This window comes from Drosophila yakuba, chromosome 3R, assembly GCF_016746365.2.
Source record: "Drosophila yakuba strain Tai18E2 chromosome 3R, Prin_Dyak_Tai18E2_2.1, whole genome shotgun sequence".
Classification (NCBI taxonomy): Eukaryota; Metazoa; Arthropoda; class Insecta; order Diptera; family Drosophilidae; genus Drosophila; species Drosophila yakuba.
This window is the reverse complement of record NC_052530.2, coordinates 13083519-13107193: the sequence shown is the minus strand read 5'-3', so window position 1 is coordinate 13107193 and position 23675 is coordinate 13083519. Positions and strand designations below refer to the sequence as shown.

At 46.0% G+C, this 23675-nt stretch overlaps 2 protein-coding genes across 6 annotated transcripts in view; one reads left to right on the top strand and one right to left on the bottom strand.

Annotated features, from left to right (window-relative positions):
- Positions 1 to 8972: 8972 nt before the first annotated feature.
- LOC6536644 (trichoplein keratin filament-binding protein) overlaps positions 8973 to 23675 on the bottom strand; it is a 29111-nt gene continuing 14408 nt past the window's right edge. Inside the window, exons 1-2 of one of the 2 annotated variants that reach the window (XM_002097180.4) lie at positions 11000 to 11137; positions 8973 to 10743 (exon numbers count right to left, since the gene is read on the bottom strand). In XM_002097180.4, coding sequence (XP_002097216.1) covers positions 9210 to 10715 — 1506 coding nt within the window. In that variant the 5' untranslated portion in view covers positions 10716 to 10743; positions 11000 to 11137 and the 3' untranslated portion in view covers positions 8973 to 9209. Of the gene's footprint in view, positions 10744 to 10999; positions 11138 to 23675 lie in introns of those variants that run through there. The other variant, XM_015192377.3, reaches the window with a different exon arrangement.
- On the top strand, positions 14224 to 22129 carry LOC6536643 (peptidoglycan-recognition protein LB). Of its 4 annotated transcripts, none has more exons than XM_015192379.2 (3): positions 14224 to 14351; positions 21103 to 21471; positions 21646 to 22129. In XM_015192379.2, the coding sequence occupies exons 1-3, from the start codon at positions 14246 to 14248 to the stop codon at positions 21939 to 21941; spliced, it is 771 nt and encodes a 256-aa protein (XP_015047865.1). In that variant the 5' UTR covers positions 14224 to 14245; the 3' UTR covers positions 21942 to 22129. The 4 variants fall into 4 exon arrangements, with proteins under 4 accessions (XP_015047865.1, XP_002097215.1, XP_015047864.1 ...); XM_002097179.4 differs by lacking the exon at positions 14224 to 14351 and adding an exon at positions 16592 to 17270; XM_015192378.3 differs by lacking the exon at positions 14224 to 14351 and adding an exon at positions 20574 to 20717.

Below are 23675 nucleotides of genomic sequence, written 5' to 3'. Positions count from 1 at the left end.
TGATATGGCCAACAATGGACTTGCCATCGCCGAGCTCGAGGGGGCGAGTAGGTGGAATAGTGCTCGTTTAGCTTCGATTCGGTTATGGTTAAACGTGCAGGATTTATACGCACCATCCGCCCCCTTGGTCCAGTTGGCTCAGTTGGCTAACGAAGCTCGTTTGCCAGCGGCTGCGGCTGCTACTGCTGCTTTTGCTGCTGTTGCTGCTGCCGCTTCCTCAATTCGTCCACTGCCACATCACGCATACGCCCGGTAGGCGTTGATGAACTGACAATTTGTGTCAACTGCCGCTGCCGCAGCCGCAGAGCGAAAGGGCATACGGATGCCCACACCCACACTCGCTGCCACTGCCAATGCCACACCCACCACCGCCCCTCGTAATCCCTGACAACGCCCTCAAATAAATGTATTTTCGAACACAAACACCATTATTCGTACGTTCCCTGGAACGAGGGATTCCATGCGGATGCGGGTTTCTGGCTGCTCAATTTGGTATGGCGAATTCTGGATGCCCGGATACCCGGATGGATGGAACGCTCGTTTCACCCAGCAGATGGACGACGAGGAAACTGTCCTTCCGCGGGCGTGGGAATAATAAAAATTATTCGTTTCATGTTGCGCCTGGCCAAGGGGCAAAATATTTCAGCACCACGACGAATGTGTGGCATATGCCACCAGCTTGGTCGTTGCCCCGCCGCCATGAATGCGTGTGCGATACATCTCGACAGATCGGCCCGGGAATTATTAACTTGTAATGTGCTCTGCATAGCGTTTTTAATAAAAGCTCGGCCAAACAGGACGTGACCAGGCGAGGCATCCACCCATCCACCAATCCACATATTCACATCCACGACAGGCTCCTGGGATTTCTTCAGTGGCACAACCTGATGACGAAGACACCACGTGTGCGAGCCGCAGGGCAGCCAGGGCAACTTATACATTTGTGTGTCGGCGATGAAGTGATGGAATAAAATTTTTTGTTTTGCATTGATTGCCTCGTCCGGTTAAGGGGAAAATCACACGAGCTGCGACTGAAGGACATGTTCGCTGGATCAGGACATGTAGAGAAACGGATGTTACTGGTAAGAGAGGAAATACAAATAAATAATTACTAAGTGCGTAACTTAATATTCAGAAAGTTATTAGATCATATTAGTATAGTATTATAATAGAAGTAGTAACAAAATATTATAACTAAACACCCACCCATTATATTCCAATTCCTTCCTCACATTCCCAGCATTTTCATAAATTCATAAATTAGTTAATAAAACTTATAGATACATATGCAGCTGAAATATTTTTCCGCTCATTTTCGCCCAGCATGCACGGCAATATGGGCCCAGAAAGTAGTTGGCTGCGATTGAGCAAACGAGCGACGGGGGAATCAGTACGCCAGCTCGCCAGGGCAAAGGACATGCGACAGGATACACACGTAAACGCTTAAAGTTGAAGCTGAACAAACAGATTTTTTCCCAACGCAGCTGTTAGGTCTTTCCCCTTAGCCCTTTACCCACAACCTCAAAAAGGACAACGTGGCTTAATGCGGCGTCATGGCACCAACCGAGAAACTTTATCAATTAAACTTGGCAATTTTTTATGCAGGACCACGCACCCGCAGGCCATCCTTGTACAGTCCTGGCAGCTCAAAGCCAGCCCCAGTGACAACTATCCAGGCAGGCCCATGAAAAACAATGACGAGAGATGCGACTAAATGATAGAGTTCGAGCTCCCCCTTCCATCCAGCTATCCAGCCATCCAGCCATCCGGATGGCCACAGGGTTAAACCCCAGGCTAAATGCTGCCATAACTTGTGCGAACCGAGCCGGATGTCTCACATGGAGATCTGGCTTTCGCATCCAGATACGCATCTTCGAATGGAGTGGCAAACAGCCGGGCAGCTGATCATCATCTCGCCGCAACCAGGTGTGTTCAGCTGGCTGTGCCCGCTGGCTCCCTTGGCGGCACTTTCTGAAATTGTGCCACCGAGACCAGGATTCTGATTTAGTAAATGAGAGATGGCATGTCAGCTGCTCTTTGCTGTTGCTATTTTATCCAGCTTTAGTTCTAGTTTCTGTGTGTCTCCCGGCTCGTCTTCTGTCTTCTGCTGCGGATGCATCCGCATGCTGCGGCCTGGCCAACCCGCTAAGACGCCTCCAAGAACAGCGAGTCACTGGCCACCGCGACCGCATTTAGGACCCACTTTCATCTCTGCCGCCTGCCGCCTAACGCCCACCCAGTGCCTATTACAAATGCACTGCACTCGAAGAAAATCGATATCCAAAGGAAAATGCCGAGTTCTGATGGCAAATAAATGGCATTAAATCTATAAGTGGTATGCAACCAGTAGTAAACGATATTTTGGGGTCATTTTGAGTGATTTAATGTAAAGTAATTAACTTGGCTTTTGAACAACAATTGAAATGTTTAGATATTTCATTTAAAATCCAACCATCGTTTAGAAGAATCTGTGCCATTTTCCCTACCTTGCTGAAATGTTTGGCACTTGAAGAGCGTTTTAGTTTTGAGTGTGGAGAGTGCGACTTGCCGCAACCCACTTGGCAAACGGCGACCCCAGGACCAAAAAACCATTGTGCGCTCCTCCAAGCTTTGTTTGCCCCTTCTGGAGTCCCTTTGGGGCAGACCCTTCTCCTCCAGCCGCTCCTGCTCCTGCTCCCTCTCAACCTACTCCTCCTGCTCCTGGTGCTCTGTCCTTTTGTTGGCGAGTAACTAAGAGGCAGCTGCTGGCCCCTTCAGCTGCCGCCGCCGTTTTCGTTGTCGTTGCCACTGCTGCAGCTGCAGCTTTTTGCATGAGTGCATTGTTGTCGCCACAGCGCTGCCGCGCTGCTGCCGCTGCCACCGCTCAGTCGCTGCGCTGCTGCTGCAGTGCGATGCTTTTAATTACAAAAGTTACGTATACGTCCTGTGCACCGCGTCCTTCGGCGCTGTCGTTTGTCTGCAGGTGTTGCAGCTGCGACTGGCATGCCACTGCCAATGGACTGCGACTCTGACTTGGCCAAAAGTGGGCTGCACGGTGACGAGGAGGTGGGTGGGTAGTGGGGGCGTGGCACCTGTGTCAGGGCAACGCTTCAAGTCGTCGGTTCCGTTCGAGAACGTTAATTACCGTTGCAGGTGAGGTTCCAGGGGCGCCAGAGGTTCCCAACCGGGTTCAGATGGAATGGCGATGGCGATGGCGACACTATAGACGTGGCTGCAGGATGCCGGGTGGCAGATAATGGCAAGCAGGAAGCGTGGCCAAAAATGTGGCAACCCAGCGGCGCTGCAAGCCGCATATAACTGTATAACTGTATAATTAGTGCCATTTTCTGAATGCGAAATAACCGAATGAGAGGTCCATATATATGTATGTTTGTGTATGGAGTAGGTGTGGGTGTGTGTGTGTATGCGTGTGCTGTTGTGTTTGCAGTCGCATTTGTTGCTGGGCAGTTTTATGTACTTTATGGTCTCAGTTCGGTTGTGTGTTTGCTCACCACTTTCCCGGCCATTTCGAGTGCTGTGTCCCTGCAAATGAATTCTAATTTTTTGCACAAACTTTAAAGCTGTAGTGGCTGCTGTGGGGCACAGTGGAGACAGCCTAAATGCAAACTCGGCCATGAGCGCGCAGATTAGTGCAAAGTGGCGAATGACTTCACTTACAAGCCGCAGTCAGTGAGCAGGACTTTCATCGAAATGCAAAATGACTACACTTAGTTAATGGACCTTGTCCATTCGCCTGAAAATTCGGATTCATGATAAAAAGGTATATATTTATTTGCCTCATGCACTGGCAATAAAAAGTGCATTAGGGTGTGGAAATCTGTGGATATTATTTAAATTTCGACTTCATTACCCAAAACAAATCATGCATACTAATTGTTCTTCAATTTGGAAATGCACACATTGACCGAACGCATTTTATCTACATAAATAAATATTTAAATTTCAGCTCAATAGTTTTGTGTACCAGTCAATAAAGATTACGTTGTTTGCAAATATATATATTTTTTCGGGTTTTCGGTTTTGAGGTCTCTATTCGTCCTTCGATTCCAAAGCAGTGCATGTATTGGAAAACAAATGAGTGCTTGATAATAATACCTGTGCTTTTATATATTTAAGTACAAGTCAATAAAGATTACTGCATTTAGGTTTTCATTTCACGTGGTTCCCAGGGACTCACCCCAATGATTTAATCGCCCTTCGTGTCTAATCACGTGTGACTAATGCGAATGCGAACGAGTTCTTTCTCAGTGGATAAGTCATTCATTCATTCATTTTCACTGAGAGAAATGGTAAGTAGTAAAATGAAGATTTTCTGTGTGTATGTAGGTAATTTTAGAATCATCATGGCCGAAACTGAAAGGCTGCCATTGTTGGTGTTGCACTCCCGCTGGCCTTTTGTGGCTGCAGGGAAGTTTGGCCGCAGAACAAACTTGCGACCTCTTTGCACGCGCATGAGCTGCCTTTGGAGGGCTTTTCATTTAGCTAATCTCCACTGTAGCCGCTCAGTCGACGCTTCTGATTATCCCAGCACTGCCATGCTGCCTCTTCATACTCTCTGTTTGTTTTGCTGTGGGCGCTCGACTACACGGCGAAAACTAAAAAATGTAACGTAATTTCGCTAGCTGTAATATAAGGCTAATAATTTGCTACATGTTGCCTACACTCCGGAAAAAGTGTGCAATATGAAAAACTAATAATAAGTACTATTAAATATGTTTACCAATAAGCCAAGCTTATGCACACAAATTAGAGAGTCCTATCAGCCGTGAAACGGATTTATGCTTAATTATAAACTGAACAAAAACAAACGCATAGAAACACATGATACCAGTGGGTTAAAATTGGCAATTCAACATTCGTGGCCCCATCCCCAACTGTTTTGCGCAGTGTGTTTGGGTGGTGTTTGGGTGGTTTTATGGCTGGGTGCGTGGGTGGTTGGCGCGTGGATGGCTTTGGTTTTGGGATCGCTCACTCAGTGGCTCACTCAGCTGTGGGATTCCGTAGTTTGGGCGGGGCGGTGTGGTGCGGTGTGTACACAATTTTGTTTTATGGTTTTTTAGTTATGAAACTGAAACTGAAACTGAATTACACATGTAGATGTGTGTAATGGCAAGCATGTTACACCAGCACCATAAAGAGCAAAAACATCCGATTTGAGTTGGTGTTGCTGTTGCTTTTGCTGTTGCTGCTGCGGTTCACACGAACACCGCTGCTGCCGCTGCTATTGTTGTGGCTGCCGCTGTTGTTTTTCTTTTCCCCTTTTTTTGTTTTTAATTTTTTACTGGCATATTTACGCAGCATTTTTTGCATGCTTAAAAACAGGGAAATCCCATGGTCGGGAAGGGGAGCAGTACGGGAAGGAGAAAGTGGAAAGTGGGGTGGGGTTGGGTGGGTGAGTAATGAAGCAAACTGTTGGCGGTTGGGATTGCGATTGGGAGTGGCATTGAAGTGTGCCAGCCATGGCAACCGGCATCCGACTACCGACTACCGACAACCGACTGCAGACTAGCGAGTGCCGAACAGATAATACAAACGTTGTTTAAACTTTAAACGCAATCCCCAACCACTGCCATAAAGTGATACATGAAACGATGCCGGAGCTTGGCCATGGGTGAAATTGAACATTCCAGAGTTGCTGAGCTGCCGCCAGAGAGCTGAGAGCTGGGAGCTGAAAGCCAAAAGCCCTGCATATGTAAGCGGGGGCCAGGAAAGCGCATTTTCCAACCATTTTCCCGCAGCCACCTCGCTCATCGCACAATCCATTCGACGTTTTTCCCACATTGCAAGGTCTCGCTCTCTCGCACTCCTTGTGTCGGTCGCTTATTTGAATGCAATTGACTGAGGGCTTAGCCAACATTATGTGTGGCCTGGCCGGGCTTAGTCTGTTGGCGACATGTTGGCTTTTGGCCCCAGCCATCACTCGCACGTTGGTACAAATGGACAGGCAGGCGGGCAGACAAATGACTGGGAGCAGGCAGCAACTACAACTACAAGTTGCAGCTTCAGCAGCATCACACACACCCACACCCACACACATACATGCATGCATATATGCACATGTATTTCCGAATCCGCTTCCGTTTCCGCTTTGTGCATTTCAAAGTAGCGAGAGCAGCAGGAGGTGCGGCGGCATTTTGGTGTTAAGGACAGCGACTATGGCAGTGAAAACTGTCATGCTTTTATGGCCACATTTGCCAATTGTTTGCTGAATTGTTGACGTAAATGTCGCCCGGATGAAAAGGCCCTGTGCGTCTGAGCCCGAGTCTCTCTCTGTCTCGAGTCCTGAGTCCTGAGTCGCCGGTTTGTGTGGATCTGAATGCGGATGTGGGTGTGTGGGTGTGTCAGACGTGGGCACGCGTCGACTTCATCGCATTATTGCTTCTTTGCGGCCCAATTGCTCCTTGCCATCCTCATCCCCATCCGCAGTCGCATCCGCTTTCGGATTCGCTGTTAATCTTGTTCAAGGGACAGTTGGCTGACAGATTATGCCACCCAAGAGAGAGAGGATGTATGCTGGCCATGCCCAGTCAATCCGCACCTGTTGTAATCATTCCGTAATCCGTTGACGGCAACACGTTGCCAGAAATCCAGCGCACGCAAACTCTTTGATGCGGAAATTTCCCCCGAATTTCCACGCACATTTCCACGTGTGGCCGTGTGTCTGTGTGGCTGTATGGCAGTCGCTGAAAAGCCACCTACCTAGTTGCCTAGTCCACATACATTCCGCTGCCAAAGCAAATAACTTGATTGTGCGAATTGAGATACTGTTGGGATGACAACCTGACTGACAGCACAAATGAATGACTGACTGGCGGACGGACTAACTGTCTAACTGACTGACTGATAGTTTGACAATGCGAATGATGAAATTAACAAATACCGGATTTTGGGCTTATTTATTTATGCTGGCCAAGCATCGTTTATTATGTTATGATAATTGCTGCAATAAGTTCACCACATAAGAGGAAAGCACACTCACTTTACATGAAACAAATTAAATAGTAAAGAATTTAATTATTAATCCTCAATTAGTATCCACTTATTTAGAATGAAAAAATTGTTTTTTAGTTGAAAGCATATATTTGCTTACCGGATTCCAGACATTCTTTATTTCCATGAGTGTCTAATTACTTTAAATTTAGCAAATAACCTTTATAATTTATCAAATTTAAGTGTATGAGTAAACCTTATGTAACACATTTAAAATGTGGCTGAAATAAATATGATATTTACGATGCATAAGACATTAAATTGGGCTTTAATTAATAATCCCGGTGGGTCAACCAATTCAACATTCAACCAATAATTATACAACATTGTTACTTAAAGATTATTTCGTTTTTCGCCTTCCTTTGAATTTGTGTAATAATTGCATCGCCAAAGCAATCTTGGTTTTTAGAAACTTCAAAGTGATTGTTTACCCTAGATACAATTGAATTCTGAACTCGGTTGTTACCCCTTTTAAGGGCTCTTGTGAAAAATAATAGTTGCAGTTCTCTTTCACGCCCGACAAACATTGTAATCTTTTGTGGGCTTCTTGCTGGGATGGGTGGGTGGCAGGACAAGCCTTCAAATTCCGTTTATTGCTTGAACAAACCTTGTGCAGATGGCCCAAAGAGTTGGTAATGGCCACCGTGGCAGTAACACCATTAAAGACGAATACCCGTAGACGGGGTGAAGGCTTTTTACTCCTACTTCTTCTGCTGCTTTTGCTGCCACTTCTGCTGCTTCTGCTTCGGAGCGGCATGCAATTCTTCGCATCATGATATACCTTCCGCTTGGTCGCCGCTGGCGGCAAGCACCCACCCACCAACACTGCACCACCAACGACCACCACCCAACACCAGCAACCGCCCACCGCTCCCTCTGCGCTGTTGGTTTTAATTCAATTTAACAATCTTTTTTCGCTCGTTTTGTTGTTTTTTCGCTCTGCTTTGCAGTTTTTTGCCCAGTTTGCCCCCGCTGCTGCGCCGCTGCAGCGCTGCATTGTTGCTGGCAGCGGAAGTGCAGCCGACAGAGGCAGCGACGCCAGCCATTAGTGCAAATGAAATTGCATTTTGTGTGCCCCAAACACTCAAAGAAATTTAATCAAAGGCGCTGCGATGCGCTTGGCATATTTTCCTCCATCTACCTACATACTCGTACATACATATATGCACATGCAAAACGCCTTTTATGCACGTGGACTCATCTCGTTATACCTGGCTTTTATGGCCATTAAATCGAGTGAACCGCCTTTCGATGACATGACTTTGGTCCGAAAACAAATGCAGATATCAATTACCAATATTTCATGAACGAACGGACCCCCTTGAAAACGGACTCAGGCAGCGGCAGCAATCAAATAATATCGAAATACCGTACTTTAGTTATACCCCAGAATATTACGCTCTCCACTCCCGATTCCCATTTAGATTCAGATTTCTATTCTGATTCTGATGCTGCTTCTGAGTGAAGTAATTGAAACGTATTCATCATCATTTGCGAGCATTTTGGCCATTAGGAGCAGCTTACGGCTGATGGAATGAAGATTGGGCGAGTGCCGGCAATCTATTCAAATAGATGATGAATAACATGCATTAAATAATGTGTATGTGTAACCTTATTACTCCGACTCGTGTTCTGCAAGTGCCTCCCCACCGGAAACTGTCCAGAGACCTGCCTGAATCTACAAATATTAATTTCGATTGAATGCTAATCGCATCTGGAGCCAAAATTGGACAATTTGAAATCCGAACACCCTGCACTTCACACGCCCATCACATGTACTTCCCTAGATGAAATGCACTAAGCGGCTTGTTATTTTGACTTATTGCCACTTCTTTCCATTGACAATATTTGTACTTACCAGATAAATTTGTCATTTGAGTTAACACAGCATGTGCCAAATCAGATATGTGGTAGATACAAGCTGGCTGAAAAGCCCTTTCTGGTCCCGCTTTACACTTCCCAATAATTAAAGCCTTACTTTCTGCCGGTCCACAAATTGAGTGATTTATTGCCCCATCTCGGGGGAGCGCCTATCTATCAGCCTTATCAACTACAAGTGCACAGAGTGGTGTTCGCTTGGGTGGAGTGGTATTCATCGGACTGGAGTGTACGAGTATTGAAATGAAGTGGATGGAAGAAGTTAAACTATTGCTAAACGGGGACTAAACTAGCAATATGTCTAATAATACCATTGAAATTTAAACGGGAACTACGAAATATTAGGTCCAGGCCACACGCTTGCGTGCGAACTTCGGAGGAGCGGCTGTCTGCGAGGTGACCACGCTGAGGGAGCGGGATTTGTTCAGGCGCTGCATGTCCACTTCGCTGCGAGCTGGGGGCAGATCTTTCCACACGTCCAGGTTCAGGTTGGAGAAGGAATCGCTCACCTTGGGCAGCAGATTATCCTCCACGGAAGCCACGGAAACTGAAGATTGAGACTCCACCTCCTTGAGATGGGTTAACGATGGTCCTGCCACCTGGTCCGCCTGCTCCAGGTTAAGTTGCTCCAGCTGCTTGTTGGCCTGCTCGATCCCAGTCAGATGCTGGCTCCGCAGCTCCACCAATGTCTGCTGCTGGCTCACATTCTCCTGGAGCAAGGCGCCCAGGCAATCCTTCTCCTGGTCAATAAACTTGCTCAGCTCGCCGTAGCGCTGCAAGTGCTGTTCCCGCCAGTTCTCTTCACAGCGCTGTAGGTTGTACTTGGCCTCCGACTCGTACATGCTCTCAATTTGGGCGCAGGCTAGTTCCTCGTTCTCCAACTGAGAGCGGTACCTTTCCAGCAGGGTCTTTAGCTCCTCCGTCTTGACCACATACTTGGACATGCGTTGCAACATGTTAATGCACAGGGAGATCTGCTTGCGACTGGTCTCACTACGCTGCCGGATGAACACCTTGATCTTCTTGAGGTTGTACGCGTGTCCGGAATCGACTTGTTTCAGCACCAGAGCACTGCTCTCCTCCAGCAGTTCCCGCTCTTTGTCCAGCTCCCCCAGAAAGAGCTGGAAGTGGTGTTCCTCCTCCTTCAACTTATCCGCCTCCTGCTGTCGCAGACGAAGCTCCGACATGTGCGATTCCTGCAGAGCGCGCAGCTCTCGCAACTGCTGCTCCCGGATCTGCTGGCGCTCCTTTTGAGCCTGTTCCGTTCGACTGATCTCCTGCTGCAACAGCAGTTGCCTCTCCGCGGCCAGAGCCTGCTGCTCCTCGCGCTGCTGCTGACTCTCGATCTGCCGGTCCAGCCAGTTAAGCTTGGCCAGAACTTCGTTGTCCGACTTGGACTGGTAGAGCAGCTTTTCATCGTCCACGCCATGACGCCAGCGGCCGTACAACTTGGCCTCCATTTCGAGTTTGCGACGTAGTTGCTCCTGCTCCTTGAGCGACTGGTTAACCCGACCAAGCATCTGGAGGTCTCCACCAGCCGGTTCCCGCGGACGACGACGTCGCTCCAACTCCTTGTTGTACTCCTCGCTCTCCGAGGCGAAAAGCTGGCGAAGTCTAGACTGACGCTCAGTAAGGGCCGTCTGCTTCTCCTGCTGATCGCGACGGGATTGGAGCTGTTGGTCCGCCTTCTCGTAGTACTCCTTGTTGGTCCAGTTCTCGAAGCGCGATGTGACCTTACCCCAATGGCTGTAGTAGCTGTTCACCGCCTGTGTGGCCTGCACCCGGTTGTTCTCCTGCTCCATGCGATGCGCATACGCCGCGTGCTGCTGGTTGAGGCGCCCCGACATCCTTGGCCCTTGGTCCTTCTCCTTCCTCCTGCCGAAACACAAAAAAGAGAACGCAAAGTGAGTGGAGGCGCCAGTTGGCTGACAAGTTCATAAACTTTTAAATTGGGGCCAAGGCGAGCCAGGCAATAAGAATGGAACAGGGAACAGGATAACAGGGAGCAAGGAACGAGAGTGGGAACCTCCATTTGCGATTGCCCTTCCGCAAGGGAAGAATCTCAGCTGGACACACACTTAATGGGGCAACTTCATTCAATTAGCTGAAGGATGTTCAACTCTGAACTCACCTTTGTAAAGAAGATATATGTATTGCCACCACGCCGCAGATACTGGGATCTGAAGGCTGGAAGTTTACTGTACAAGTGCCATTTTCTCTCTCTTGTTGACTTTTATTTTTTGTAAGCTGCCTACTCCGACCATTGGATATCAGATATTCGGGCAAACAGCGCCAGAGAAATACCATTCTTCGTTCGGTCAAAGGCCTGCCACCCCAATTTCATCCCGTTGCTGGGAAATGCATGGCTGCCAAATGGACAAGCGTTATGGTTTTCCCGGCTCTCCATTTCTGTTCATTTTTTTTTTTTTGCCCCCAAACTGCAGCCATCACCGCAGCTGTCACTAACTGCCAAAGCAGCAGCAACAGCAGCAGCAGAAGGCAGCATCAGAAGAGCAGCAGGAGCCAGTGGAGCAGCCAAAACGCAGAAATATGGCAAAATCAGTTGGCACCGCCCCCTGTCCACACTCCCGGCTAGCTGGGCCTGCTGCCATGACCCTGCTCCCGGAATATTTCCAGGCCAGAACCAGCCGCCAATCCATCAAGAGGGCGGCCCAGCAATCTGTCAGAGGGGAGGGATTGCAAATGACCACACTCGCAAAATGTACTTGGGGAAATCCCAGCGAAATATGTGGTTGTTGTGGCTCGAAATATAGTGAAGAAATAACAATTTAAAACTCGTTCACTCCTTGCCCAAACTGTATTCAACTTGGAATTACAAAACTTAGTTTCAAAGAGTCCCAAATATACTTGTTACATTTGCAACAGTCATATGCAAGTACCTAAACTTGTGGCACAAACGCTCAAAAGGTGCGTCTATAAAATACTATCTTTCGGTTAAAAATGTATAGTGTCTAAATTGATGATGCCATGTACGCTTAAGCTAAACAGCCCTTTTTATTTATGGCCACTTGGAAAATGTCTGAACCACCAAAGCCACAAAACTTTATTCACGCGAAACACTAGCTTGCAATATTTTTAAGTGCAAAAGTTTGCGGCAGCAGGGGCAGAGTGACTGAGCTAATTTCCCAAAGATTTATGGCCAGCACGAAGCGCATTGATATATGCCAAATTGTTTACAAATTGATTGCATTATTAATAATGCCCACAGAGGCCCGATCAAAGCCTCTTTCGTTCTCATTTCGAATTCAATCGAAAATGTCAGCAGACAAGGTGCGTGGTGCCGCTGGGGGGAGAAGGGTAGCTGGGAAAGCTGGGGGCGCGTAAAATGTAAAATATTCCAACAAAGTACTCTATGTCATATGACAGACGACAAACTTTGGCAATAAATCAAACAACAGGCGACGACGCTGTTTGTAGGCGGTACAGCTACAGCCACAGCCACAGCTTCAGCTTCAGCTGGATGGGAGATCTGTTCAGTGTGGTTGAACTCAGTTCAGTTCGGTTATCAGCCTTCTGGGCGGCTGTAGATGTGTAGATGTGGGCGGTTGAAGGGGGCGTGGCAGGAGAGGCACACGTGGAATACAGAATACAGAAGCAGTGAAATGCCAAGATGCCACCGCTGTATAGACTTAATACACTTTCGGCACACACAAATTCACTTCCTTAATTGAAATTTTAATTTGAATACTTTGGCAAAGTTTTGGCCGACAGCCAGCTAGCGAGTGAGACAGCTCAGGCAGCAATAACAAACAGCCAAAAAGTCGCCGAAATCCAAATTCCCCGCCACTCCGAACCCCCAAACCCCCCAATTCCCCACATTCACCCCGGATCCTTTCCACAGGCAATCTCGCACAGGCTCAGCGAGTTTTCAATTTACGCGCCTCGCGAGTCGTTTGTCATTTTATGCGTCCTAATATATGGCATGTGCGTGCCGCTACAAGGATACCAGCAGCAGTATCCTGCGCCACACTTCCCTCTCCCTGGTGTCTTCCACAGGCAATGATATGGCGACATCTGATGAATTGTTCGCACAGCCGAAGATTTCAATTGGGGGTGTTGCCATACATATACACATCGAAATGAGTGTGCACTCAGAAAAAAGCAATGTATTATATGCTATCACGATCAAAAGTCACTCCATTAATTTCAAATCTGATATCAAAATTAAATAAGGTCAGTTTTCGCGGCTAGAGAACTTTAAAGTAAAAAAACCCCCTACGTTATCTGGAATGGCAGCCGACTTTCAGCGGACAGAAAACAGAAAAACCAGGCCCTTGAATTCATATCATTAAATTACTACTTCTCACTATTGCCTGATATTCATTGGGCCTGGGAGCCATTTATTACGATTGCGATTATGGCGATAGTGAAAATGAAATATTGAAAACAGATAGGGCCAGTATCCGAGTGGAAATTATAGAAATTATAGTGTTTTACTTTGCGCGCCGTGTAGATAGACTCTTGCATGGCTAGCCCATCAAAGAGTTTTCATTGTGGCCCCGGGGATTCCCAAGCGAGTGCAATTACTTTTGTTAATTGTAATACACACAACCGCAGAGACACCCGTTTATTTGTCTAATGTGCGAGAGTGTAAAGCTTCTGGCTTCTGGCTCGATAATGTTTACCTGGGTGAACACCCCATAGCCCACCTTGTGAATATTGGGTGGGGCGATGGGGGGATCAAATAAAAGAAGGCCTGTGATTTTGCGTGTGATTTCTGCCCCCCTTGGCATTTTTCAGTGGGAGAGCGTGCCAAGGCGTAGTTAGTGAGCGGCACTTAATACCCTGATAAGATGTGCGATTAGCGGGCAGCCAGTCGAATGGTAAGTTATGAGCACGATGGTCAGCACATCCAGCTGCCGAAAGTCGAACGCGCAATGCTCTATCCGGGGGTTTTCAGGTAGCAATAAATTACCTCATTTTATTTGATTTTTATTGCACTTTAATTATATTCCCGATTTATTTGGGGGATTTTTGAAGGTCTTAATACATTTTCTAAACAAAAACCTCGTACTAATGATTTTAAAAATACACTCTGAAGGAAAAGATACAAAAGTAATCATTTTTCGCTGTGTGTTTATCTGATTTGCACACCTGGGTCGTAACAATATCTTTATTAGCCTTGTATCCAACTGAATGGACTCATCAAATTGACGCCGATGCACATGAAAATAAATATTATACATTCGAAAAGTACGTATTTAGGCTGCGAGATTACGAAGTTCCAAGTGGTGGACCTTTCGCAAAAGGAAGAGCAACTCAAGATTACAAGACCTAATCAAAGGCACCCGTTGAGCCATGTCCACTGGAACTTCGGACTTCATTTCAGTTAGCGTCAAAGACAAAAGCACACCACATGGGCGACAAGGTGTCTGGATCCGTATCCACTTCTAGCTTAACTTCCCCGGCAATCCTCATGGACTCGGAGCATTGGGAGCAGCAACAGCTGGCCACAAGTTGTGGTAAGTGGAGCCACAACTATTTGGCTGCTCAAACTATCCAACAATTTCAAAGAGCGTTTCAGAAATTTCCCCTTTTTGAAGTGTAATAAATATCGAATGCTTATGGGGAGTGGGGCGGTGGTGTGGTCTGCGTGTTTACCTTGCCGCAAGTATAAACAGCAAATAAGTAAGACAGCAGAGGTGGAGAAAATGAGCCCGGTGATTTGGACTTCCTTTGGACGAGGCGCCAGAACGCATCTGGCGGTTATCCCCCGAAATTTTCGACTTGAAAAACCTGTGTGCACGCTCTCAAATCACAAAACGTAAAAACAAAAAAAAATAAAAAACTAATTCAGATTAAGATCGAGAGGAAGATGAAGATGGAATGTGCTTGTTCGCCATAAATCGACGACGGAAAATAAAACGCTGTTAATTTGTCTATCCATCCGATCTCGACACTCCGACTAAAGCAATTTAGTACCAACCGCATTTGCAGCGGACTTCCCCCAAAAAAAATTAAAGCGATACCACCAAGGGGCATCCCCGATTCGAAAATACAACAAAAAAGTAAATCACACGAATACAAATTAAAAAAAGAGTATGTCCGGTGGCGGTGGTCAAAGAAAGCAAATAACACGATTAAAACGACTAGGGCTGTGATGCTGTCACAGCAACCAGTTGAAAAGTCACGGTTTTGAGTTCTGAAACCGAAAAAACTGAAATCATACCCGAAGAATATCAGCATTAAAAATAATCCTTGATAGAACCTATCTCTACTTACTTTTAAATCATAGGAAGCCCAAACCACTAAAACGATTCAAAAATGGCATTTTTAGGGATTCTGACTGTATGAACAAATATATTAAGACACTTGGAACTATTAACATGTAAAAACATTCAAAAACTATTTCATACTGTAATACTGTAATGATATACAGTTTATTCAATTTAAATATCAAATAAGGAATTCCTGAAGAAGACATATCACATCCGCGAGCTGTCAGCCATTGTTTGAACTCTATTTCGTGACTTTCGTGTGTTTAGATGGCATCAACCAAATTTCCTGACTGCAAAAAATATTTAACAATACACTGTCACCTCCAGCTATGGAAATTGTTCATTAATTTATCAAAGCGCAAGAAGTAAAACCCCAGATGTGTGCTCAAATTACGAAATATTAACATTTTTAAAAGAGATGGTTAAAACCACAAATGATGACTCATAGCAAAATCATTTTTGGCAAATAACAGTGACAATAATAAATCGCCACAGGGCGATTCGAAAATAACCTAACCTTTGCCATTGGCAAATGCTAAGATCAGTTTTCAGCTTCGTGAATATTTCTACAACTACAGTTTTCAGAGTTGGTCAAAAAAAGTACCCCATGTCTGATTTATGCCCTCGATAGAGGGTTCTTATCAGCGGCCACCTTCGAGAATGACCGATATTGAACTGCTTGAAAATGTATGGATGTATGGAGTGCCATTCTGATCCAAATGTACAGAGGCTTAGAGTATCATTTTGATCCGTATGATCAACGATCCGTATCACGGTCATCTAACAGTGGAAATTGTTAATCACTCACGCTTGTCGGAAGTTGTGATTGCGAGGCGTGAGTTTTGCCCTATAGTCTATGCAACGTTTTTAGTGATTAACCCTAATTGGTTACCTAAGTGTTTGGCCAAAGTGTAGTCATTTCGTGCACGCGAAGAAAAGTAATGATTTTTAAACAAGTTCTCACATGAATAATGAACAGTAATCACTCAATGCAAGCTTATCAATGTAACTTTTTTCAGAGTTAAATGCACATAGTTGAATTGAAAACGTTTGACTGAATAAAACAAATACTTGTTGTACTGCTTGTCTAGTGCAAATATTTTCTCTCTCTGCACTCGTATCAGTAATTTGGAATGCCGACTCATAGTGACACGTGTGATAGCCCTCGCAGCCGCAGAGCTTGAAAAATAACCCTTCGGATTGCAAAAAAAAAGTACCGGCGATCGGAGGAGTTGAAATGCGCTTGAATGGGGCCAATGAATTCGCGGTGGCACGGGTAATTCACCGCACACGAAGCGCTAGATCGATCGCGGTATTAAATTTCCCTAAAGGCGGCAGCGTGACCTTAGCGCAACTCGGCGCCTGATAACAGCTTTATCAAACTCAGCTGCGACGTCGACCGAGGCAGCGGCGGTAACAGAGGCAGCGGCGGTAGGCAGAGGCGGTTAAAAAAAAGCTCACTCCGAGCGAAATCAAAATCGAAAGAGCGAGCGGCGAGAGCGTTGGGGCCATAAGTTCGCTGCGATTAGCCATTTGTTTGGCATTGCTCCCACGGCAGCGACGGCGGCCACAGCAACAGCAACGGAAGCAGTGACGCCGACAGCAGCAGAGGCAGAAGCAGCAGCGGCAGCGACGGCGACGGCAGCAGCAGCGGTGCGAATTCGGTGTGTGAATTTTTCTATAAACTCTGGCCCGCCCTTATGCTGGCCAACATTCGCGCTTTATACGCTTGATACGAAGCATAACGCGGCTATGTGAGCGCTGCCGCACCGCACCAAAGTCTGACCTTCACACACTGTCGAAATTTCGCACAACTCTTGCCACAAAGCGAACGGTAGCAGTTAGCCAGCCAGCAGCCAGCAAACAAACCAAACCAACAACCAAACAAACAAACCAACAAACAAAGAAAAAAACAAACAAGCAACAAGCAAACGAGTAACAGGCAGCAATCGATCAACAGCGACTAGCAGTCGACACAAAAGTTCCTAAATCCAAGTCACAGTTCCTAAGCAGCTGAATTGCAGCAGCAATAACAGCAGCAGCAACGCAACAGCAACTTTGCAACAGCAACTTCGCAACAGCAATTTTGCAGCAGCAACAGCAGCACAACAGCTAAAAGCAGCAACATGACAGCACTGGGATTAATTCTGCTATCGATGATGGGTGAGTGCCGGGTGTTAGGGAGTCTTTTCCTTATCGCCAAGGTCCTGAGAACACTAAATGTGCAGATAGCAGCCGGAATGCGGAATGTGGGGCTATTCGATCGATTCGTTTTTTTTTTTTTTGAATTCCTGAGCGCCAAGCAACTGCAATCTGCGCCAGCTGAGCACTGATAGCCCAGAGATAATATATGCAGCGAACTGAGCTGTGATAGGAGTTCGATATACAATGTATGCACACTCCACTCACATCGCCCGCTGTCAGATATGTGATTTTTTGTTTCAATTAATTACTGACATTTAACAAAATTGTCATTTACGGCCTGACAGCCAGCGAGCGAGTGAAATGGTTTTTTGATTTTAATATTCATAATTATTAACGCACCCTAAACGAGAACGAGAGTCGCTTATCAAGATCGTCGGCTTAACGTCATAGTTTCAAAAAAAAAAAAAAAATGGGAGCTTTCATGCTCTCACATATCAACGAGAGTCAAAATTATATGAAACAATGACAAAAATTTAAATAAACAAATTCCAAATATTCCCTGAGTTCATGTCCAAAGCGAAAAGTAAGCACGTAATGTGCTAATTTCTCGAAGGTTATGGAGTTTTGTGAAATAGAATAATATAATATAATACTATATTATCAATATATTCATCAAGTTTATCCAAGTGTATGGCAATCCTCAAAATAGTAAATTCAATATCAGTTCATCAGATAGGGTAGAGAATAAATATTAGGTACATTAATGAAAGGGCAATTAAGTATTCGGTTGAGCCAGAACCTGCGCTTTCTTTTCTGGTTTTAATGCTTTTTCGCTCTTTTCTGGTTTTATTGTGCAATTTTTTCTGTTTGTTGCTCCGGGTACTTTTTGTTTTCACGCTGTACGGGTAGTATCGGTCGCTTTTTTGCCTCTTGATTTTTCAATTTTGTTGTAATCGAGCGTGACTTAATTTCGCACATTCCCCGAAACAATGTACAATGTACGGATATTTGTTTAATGGCAGACTGACGGCCTCTTCGGCATCGTCAACATAATAATATTGAAATGTCTCTATTATGTGCTTTGCCTGATTAAAAACAAACAATTACCCAAGGGACCACTGCATTCCACCAGTCGCTATGAGTGTGAGTGTGAGTTTGAATGCTAGTGTGAGTGCCAGTGAGTGAGTGTGCGTATGAGTGTGTGTGAGTAATTCCTGCCACTCTAATTATTCGCTGGTAATTTAAATACTTCAATTATGCGAAAATTTAATCAGCAGCGCAGCGCAACGCCGGGATTAATCGAATATTATCAAAGAACTTTGCGCCTCCGCCAGCGAAATTAGTTTTTGAGGCGATAGTTTTGGCATTTTGGGTGGTGGGGTGTCGGGGGGTTGGGGTGGTGTGAATGTGGCCCAAATTGGTGCCACAAAGTTTGCAACATTGATTAGGCCAACGGGTTTAGTGTGTTTACTTTATTAGGCCGCGTAATTAGGACAACAATTAGGGGAGCGGGCTGATTTCGAGCTCTTCGTGCTCGGCTGTAAATATAAATGTAATTAACATGTTACACACACACACTAAAAACTAAGCAGCATAAATTAAGCAGTCGACGATTTGAAAGTCCCCTCACATCCCGCGTTTCAGTGCTCCTGCTCTGTTTATTATTCAAGCACGTGCCGCCAACGAAGTCCAGGACCCAGGAGCCAGGACTCAGCATCCTGGTTCCAGGACCTCGGATAGGTGCCAAACTGCGGGCGCGGCGCGACACTCAAACTCGCACTAAGAACAGCACTCGATATCCTTACAATCGCTGCTATAAAAATGTAAATTTTAATTGAGAGTTTTCAAAGCATAAACTCTTTTTTACGAAAAAGACTAACTGTTTTAACAAATATTTACTTCGGCACCTGCGCAAACTCGGCTATTTTTGGATGTTAGCACAGCACACATGTTTATGTTTATTTTGAGTGTAATAGCCAAACATTTATTAGCACTTTGCTAATTTGATTAACCCATTTAATGTCTTCAAAATACCAAACTGATAGTATCCAATACAATTTGTTTATTGTGATTAAGTCTATGAAATAACCCACATATAAACGGTTGATGCAGTCATAGCAACAAAATTAAACTTGAAAGACTTATGGTAGGTCCTTTCGTCACACAGCCATTAGTGTAATTCAGCCGGATGCTATTATGTTGACGACAACTGTGCGCCCACGCAACTTTCGCTGCCCGTAAATTTTAATTAGAAACTGCCGCTATTAACTTAGTCAAGTGCTGCGCCTCCTGTTTCCGTCGCTTTCGCTTTTCCGCCGTTTCCAGCGCCCCACTCACTCTCACTCACTCCCACTTTCGCCGCCCAAGTTTTCCGTATGCATATAAATGCTGGGGGCGTACGGCCGCTGTGGGCGTGGCCGGAGAAGTTTTGGCAGACGCCGGCAAACATGGCAGTCCTCGAACTTTGCTTCCTCGTTTGCATCCCCATGTTTGCCAGCTGAGGCAGCATGCATGCAGTAAGAGCTGAATGAAATAGTTTTCGGATTGGAGTCTGAATTTGCATTTATGACTCACGACAGATGGGAGCGGGATGGGGGGAATCAGGGCCAAACGGAACTGGGTATCCAACCTTTTCTCCAACCCGCAGTGTCAACGGCCAAAAGCTCACGCCATTGATAGATGATACCCATAGACTTGTAGCACCTGTTGCGATTCGGCGACTCGGCCACTTCCTCTGCCATTTGGCTTTTAAACATTTCGCATTGAGCGCTTTCAGCTGAGTCACGGTGATGTGGTCTCGGCCAACATGAATCGAGAATGCCCTACTGATAGACACAAATAGACACATTTATCTGCATCTCAGCGTTTTTGTATACAAACAAAGCGCGCAGTTTTTGCGTTTGCCAGTGTAAATATTTACTTTTGCTACCAAAGCGTTGGAAAATATTTACCACAATTTTAAAATAAAATCCACGTTTTTTAGACAGAAGTTGAGCGCCCATATTTATTTTTGAATAGGTAAAATACCACTTTTTAGTTGGATATCCATTTCTATTAGCTTTTTCCCCCCGAAACCGATATGCCCAGCTTTTACCTGGGAATGTCAACCAAATATACATATGTATAAATGCGAAATCAAATAAAAATCACCTATCACAACAGCAGTTTAGCATATTTGATTCGCGCTCAGCGGCAGCTGATGACGATCGCTATTGGCAATCGGAGCCGATCGGCGACTTGTTTTTGTTCAGCCCGTAACGGGGATTTTCAGCGGCGTTGGGGAGTCGTGGAGCTGTGGAGCCGCGTCAACACGTCAGTTGAAAATCGTGGGTCGTCGGAGCCGCAGCCACCGCAGCTACCGCCGCCGAAATCCGCAGACAGCAGCGCCTCGCGGGGAATCCGAATCCGAATCCGCATCCGAGTCCGCATCCGCACCCGAGAGCGACTATCATTTATCAATGGAATGTGAGCGATGTACGGTAGCAGAGCCGCAGACCACACGGCTCCCCGCCCCTCCCCAGTACACACGCCCCCCTTTTGCAATTAGGGTCGACAAATGCCGAGTGTCTTGGAAGGGGCAGAGTTTTCGGGGCAAGATATAAACCATGGCAAAAGTTCAAATTGAACTTGTTTGCGCCGCGCTAAGGAATGCACGAAAATAAATGTAAACAAACAGCTCGCACGCAAAACACAATTTAAAAGCCAAATTTTCCATGTGGGATGTACCCAACCGCTCCTCAAAATTACAGTGAATTGACTGACAGTGTGTGTTTTTGCCAGCGAAAATATAGTTTTTGTGCCACGTACTGACAACCCCACTAATCCCAGCTGACTGTATCTTCATTTGCAGGCTATAGTCAGCACATGCAGCAGGCAAATCTGGGCGATGGTGTGGCCACCGCCCGACTGCTGTCCAGATCCGACTGGGGTGCCCGGCTGCCCAAGTCCGTGGACCACTTTCAGGGACCCGCGCCCTACGTCATCATCCACCACTCGTACATGCCAGGCGTGTGCTACTCCACTCCGGAGTGCATGAAGAGCATGCGGGACATGCAGGACTTCCACCAGCTGGAGCGCGGATGGAACGATATCGGATATAGCTTTGGCATCGGCGGCGATGGCATGATCTACACCGGCAGGGGATTCAATGTCGTCGGAGCTCATGCGCCGAAGTACAATGACAAGAGCGTGGGCATCGTGCTGATCGGAGATTGGAGAAGTAAGTTACACTAGCTCTTAACTTTAAAAAGATAGTCTCTTTTAAGAAGTGAATGCTTTGAAAACTTTAAGAATACAGCTCCGTTTGATTTGCTCTTATTAGGATAATGAACCTTGTTTGTCCTTTTCCCCTTACTCTGTACTAATTACTTTTCCATTCCTATTTTCCTTTCAGCTGAACTGCCGCCCAAGCAGATGCTGGATGCGGCCAGGAACCTGATCTCCTTCGGGGTGTTCAAGGGCTACATTGACCCCGCCTACAAGCTGCTGGGCCACCGACAGGTGCGGGATACCGAGTGTCCTGGAGGCCGCCTGTTTGCCGAGATCTCCAGCTGGCCGCACTTTACCCACCTAAGCGAAACCGAAGGCGTAGTTAGCAGCACTGCTGCGCCCGTCGAGCCCCACGTCCATCCAAAGGCGGCAACACAAACGCCACTCGCCCAATCCCCGCCAGCTGCGCCCAAGGTCTAGTGGGCCAACGGTGGGTGGATGGAGATTCCTCATCGCCCTCGCAAAGCTTAAGAGTTTAACAGTTTAAGAGAAGCCACAACGAGCTAGGCTCCCCGCACAAAGCCAAGGAGTTCATTCAGTATTCATTAGATGTCTCTTCTAACATTTCACAAATAAAGCAATTTCTAGATGATAACACTTAAACATAACCCCCGCTGTTGTTGCTCTTTGTGTCCGCACAATGACCCCCTGCCCGCGTTCGCACTTGTCAAATCAAATAGCAATTAATTTGTGTCAAATTCGATTTCGATGGCCGAAGTTTTTGGTCGACACGCGGCGCTGAAAATGTCGGCGACCCAGCCACATCGAAAGGTTTTTCCAGCCATTTGACATTGGCTCGCCATGCGGGTTATGCGGAGTTAGGGGTCCAATACCCCCAATCCTCACATGCGGACGAGCCAATCTAGGAGCAACTGATGAATTAATAAGGCCCCAGGGGAAGTCGCATATTGGCATTCCAACCCAGAGCGCAATCGCCTTTAAGCCGCTTTTTAAAGTCGCCCCAAACATATGCGTTGTATTTTGTGAAATAAATAAATATATAATTAATATTGCCGAAATGCTGTTAGATGGACGGGGATGGACGGCAAAAAAATTGCAACGGCTCGTTTAAGCGAAAAATTCTCGGATATTTTGTGTGCGCGGGAATGTTTGCCGTTCAATGTGCCATACTTTTCGGCTGATGCTGACAAGGCAAAACAATTAGTGGCGTGCTTTCGCGCAGATTCGAATGAAAACAAGAAAGAACGCTATAGTCGAGTTCCCCGACTATCTGATACCCGTTACTCAGTTAGTGGAAGGGAGAAGGAGAGTCTTAAACACAGTTTTTGGCGGTTTGTAGGCGTTATAGTGGGCGTGGCAGAAAGTTTTTTGGCAAATCGATAGAAAATTACAAGACTAATACAAAAATGAAAAAATTTCAAAACATTTTTCAAAAGTGTGGGCGTGTCAGTTTTGGGCGGTTTGTGGGCGTTAGAGTGGGCGTGGCAACATGAATCGACAAACTTGCGCTGCGTCTATGTCTCTGGAGTCTGTATGCTTAATCTCAACTTTCTAGCTTTTGTAGTTCCTGAGATCACAGCGTTCATACGGACGGACAGACAGACAGACGGACAGACGGACAGACGGAAAGACGGACAGACAGACGGACGGACAGACGGACATGGCCAAATCGACTCGGCTATTGATCCTGATCAAGAATATATATACTTTATATGGTCGGAAACGCTTCCTTCTGCCTGTTACATACTTTTCAACGAATCTAGTATACCCTTTTACTCTACGAGTAACGGGTATAAAAATTTGAAAACATGCCTTTGATAACCTACATTGCAAGCTAAATAAATATTTGCGGCAGAGGGTATAAGCTTTAATCATTTGTTTTCACTCTATTGGAGATATTTGATTGATTCCGGCGGCAGGCAGTAATTTTTATCAGTAGTTCAGTAACTGCTTTCATCGATAGCGATTCCACTTGCACTGCAATTAAAATGCAATTTGTTCAGCCGAAACTCGATTTTTAAATGCTATAAATATCAACCCGTTGATAAGGTGATAAGATGCTCACTCACAGACTATCAGTTCATCTCTTTAGCTTATATTCATATATTACTTAGCCCTAGTTCAATCGATAAGCGAACAAGGGGTCCAATTATACAGATACGCACCGATCAAGCGATCGATCGATCGATTGCA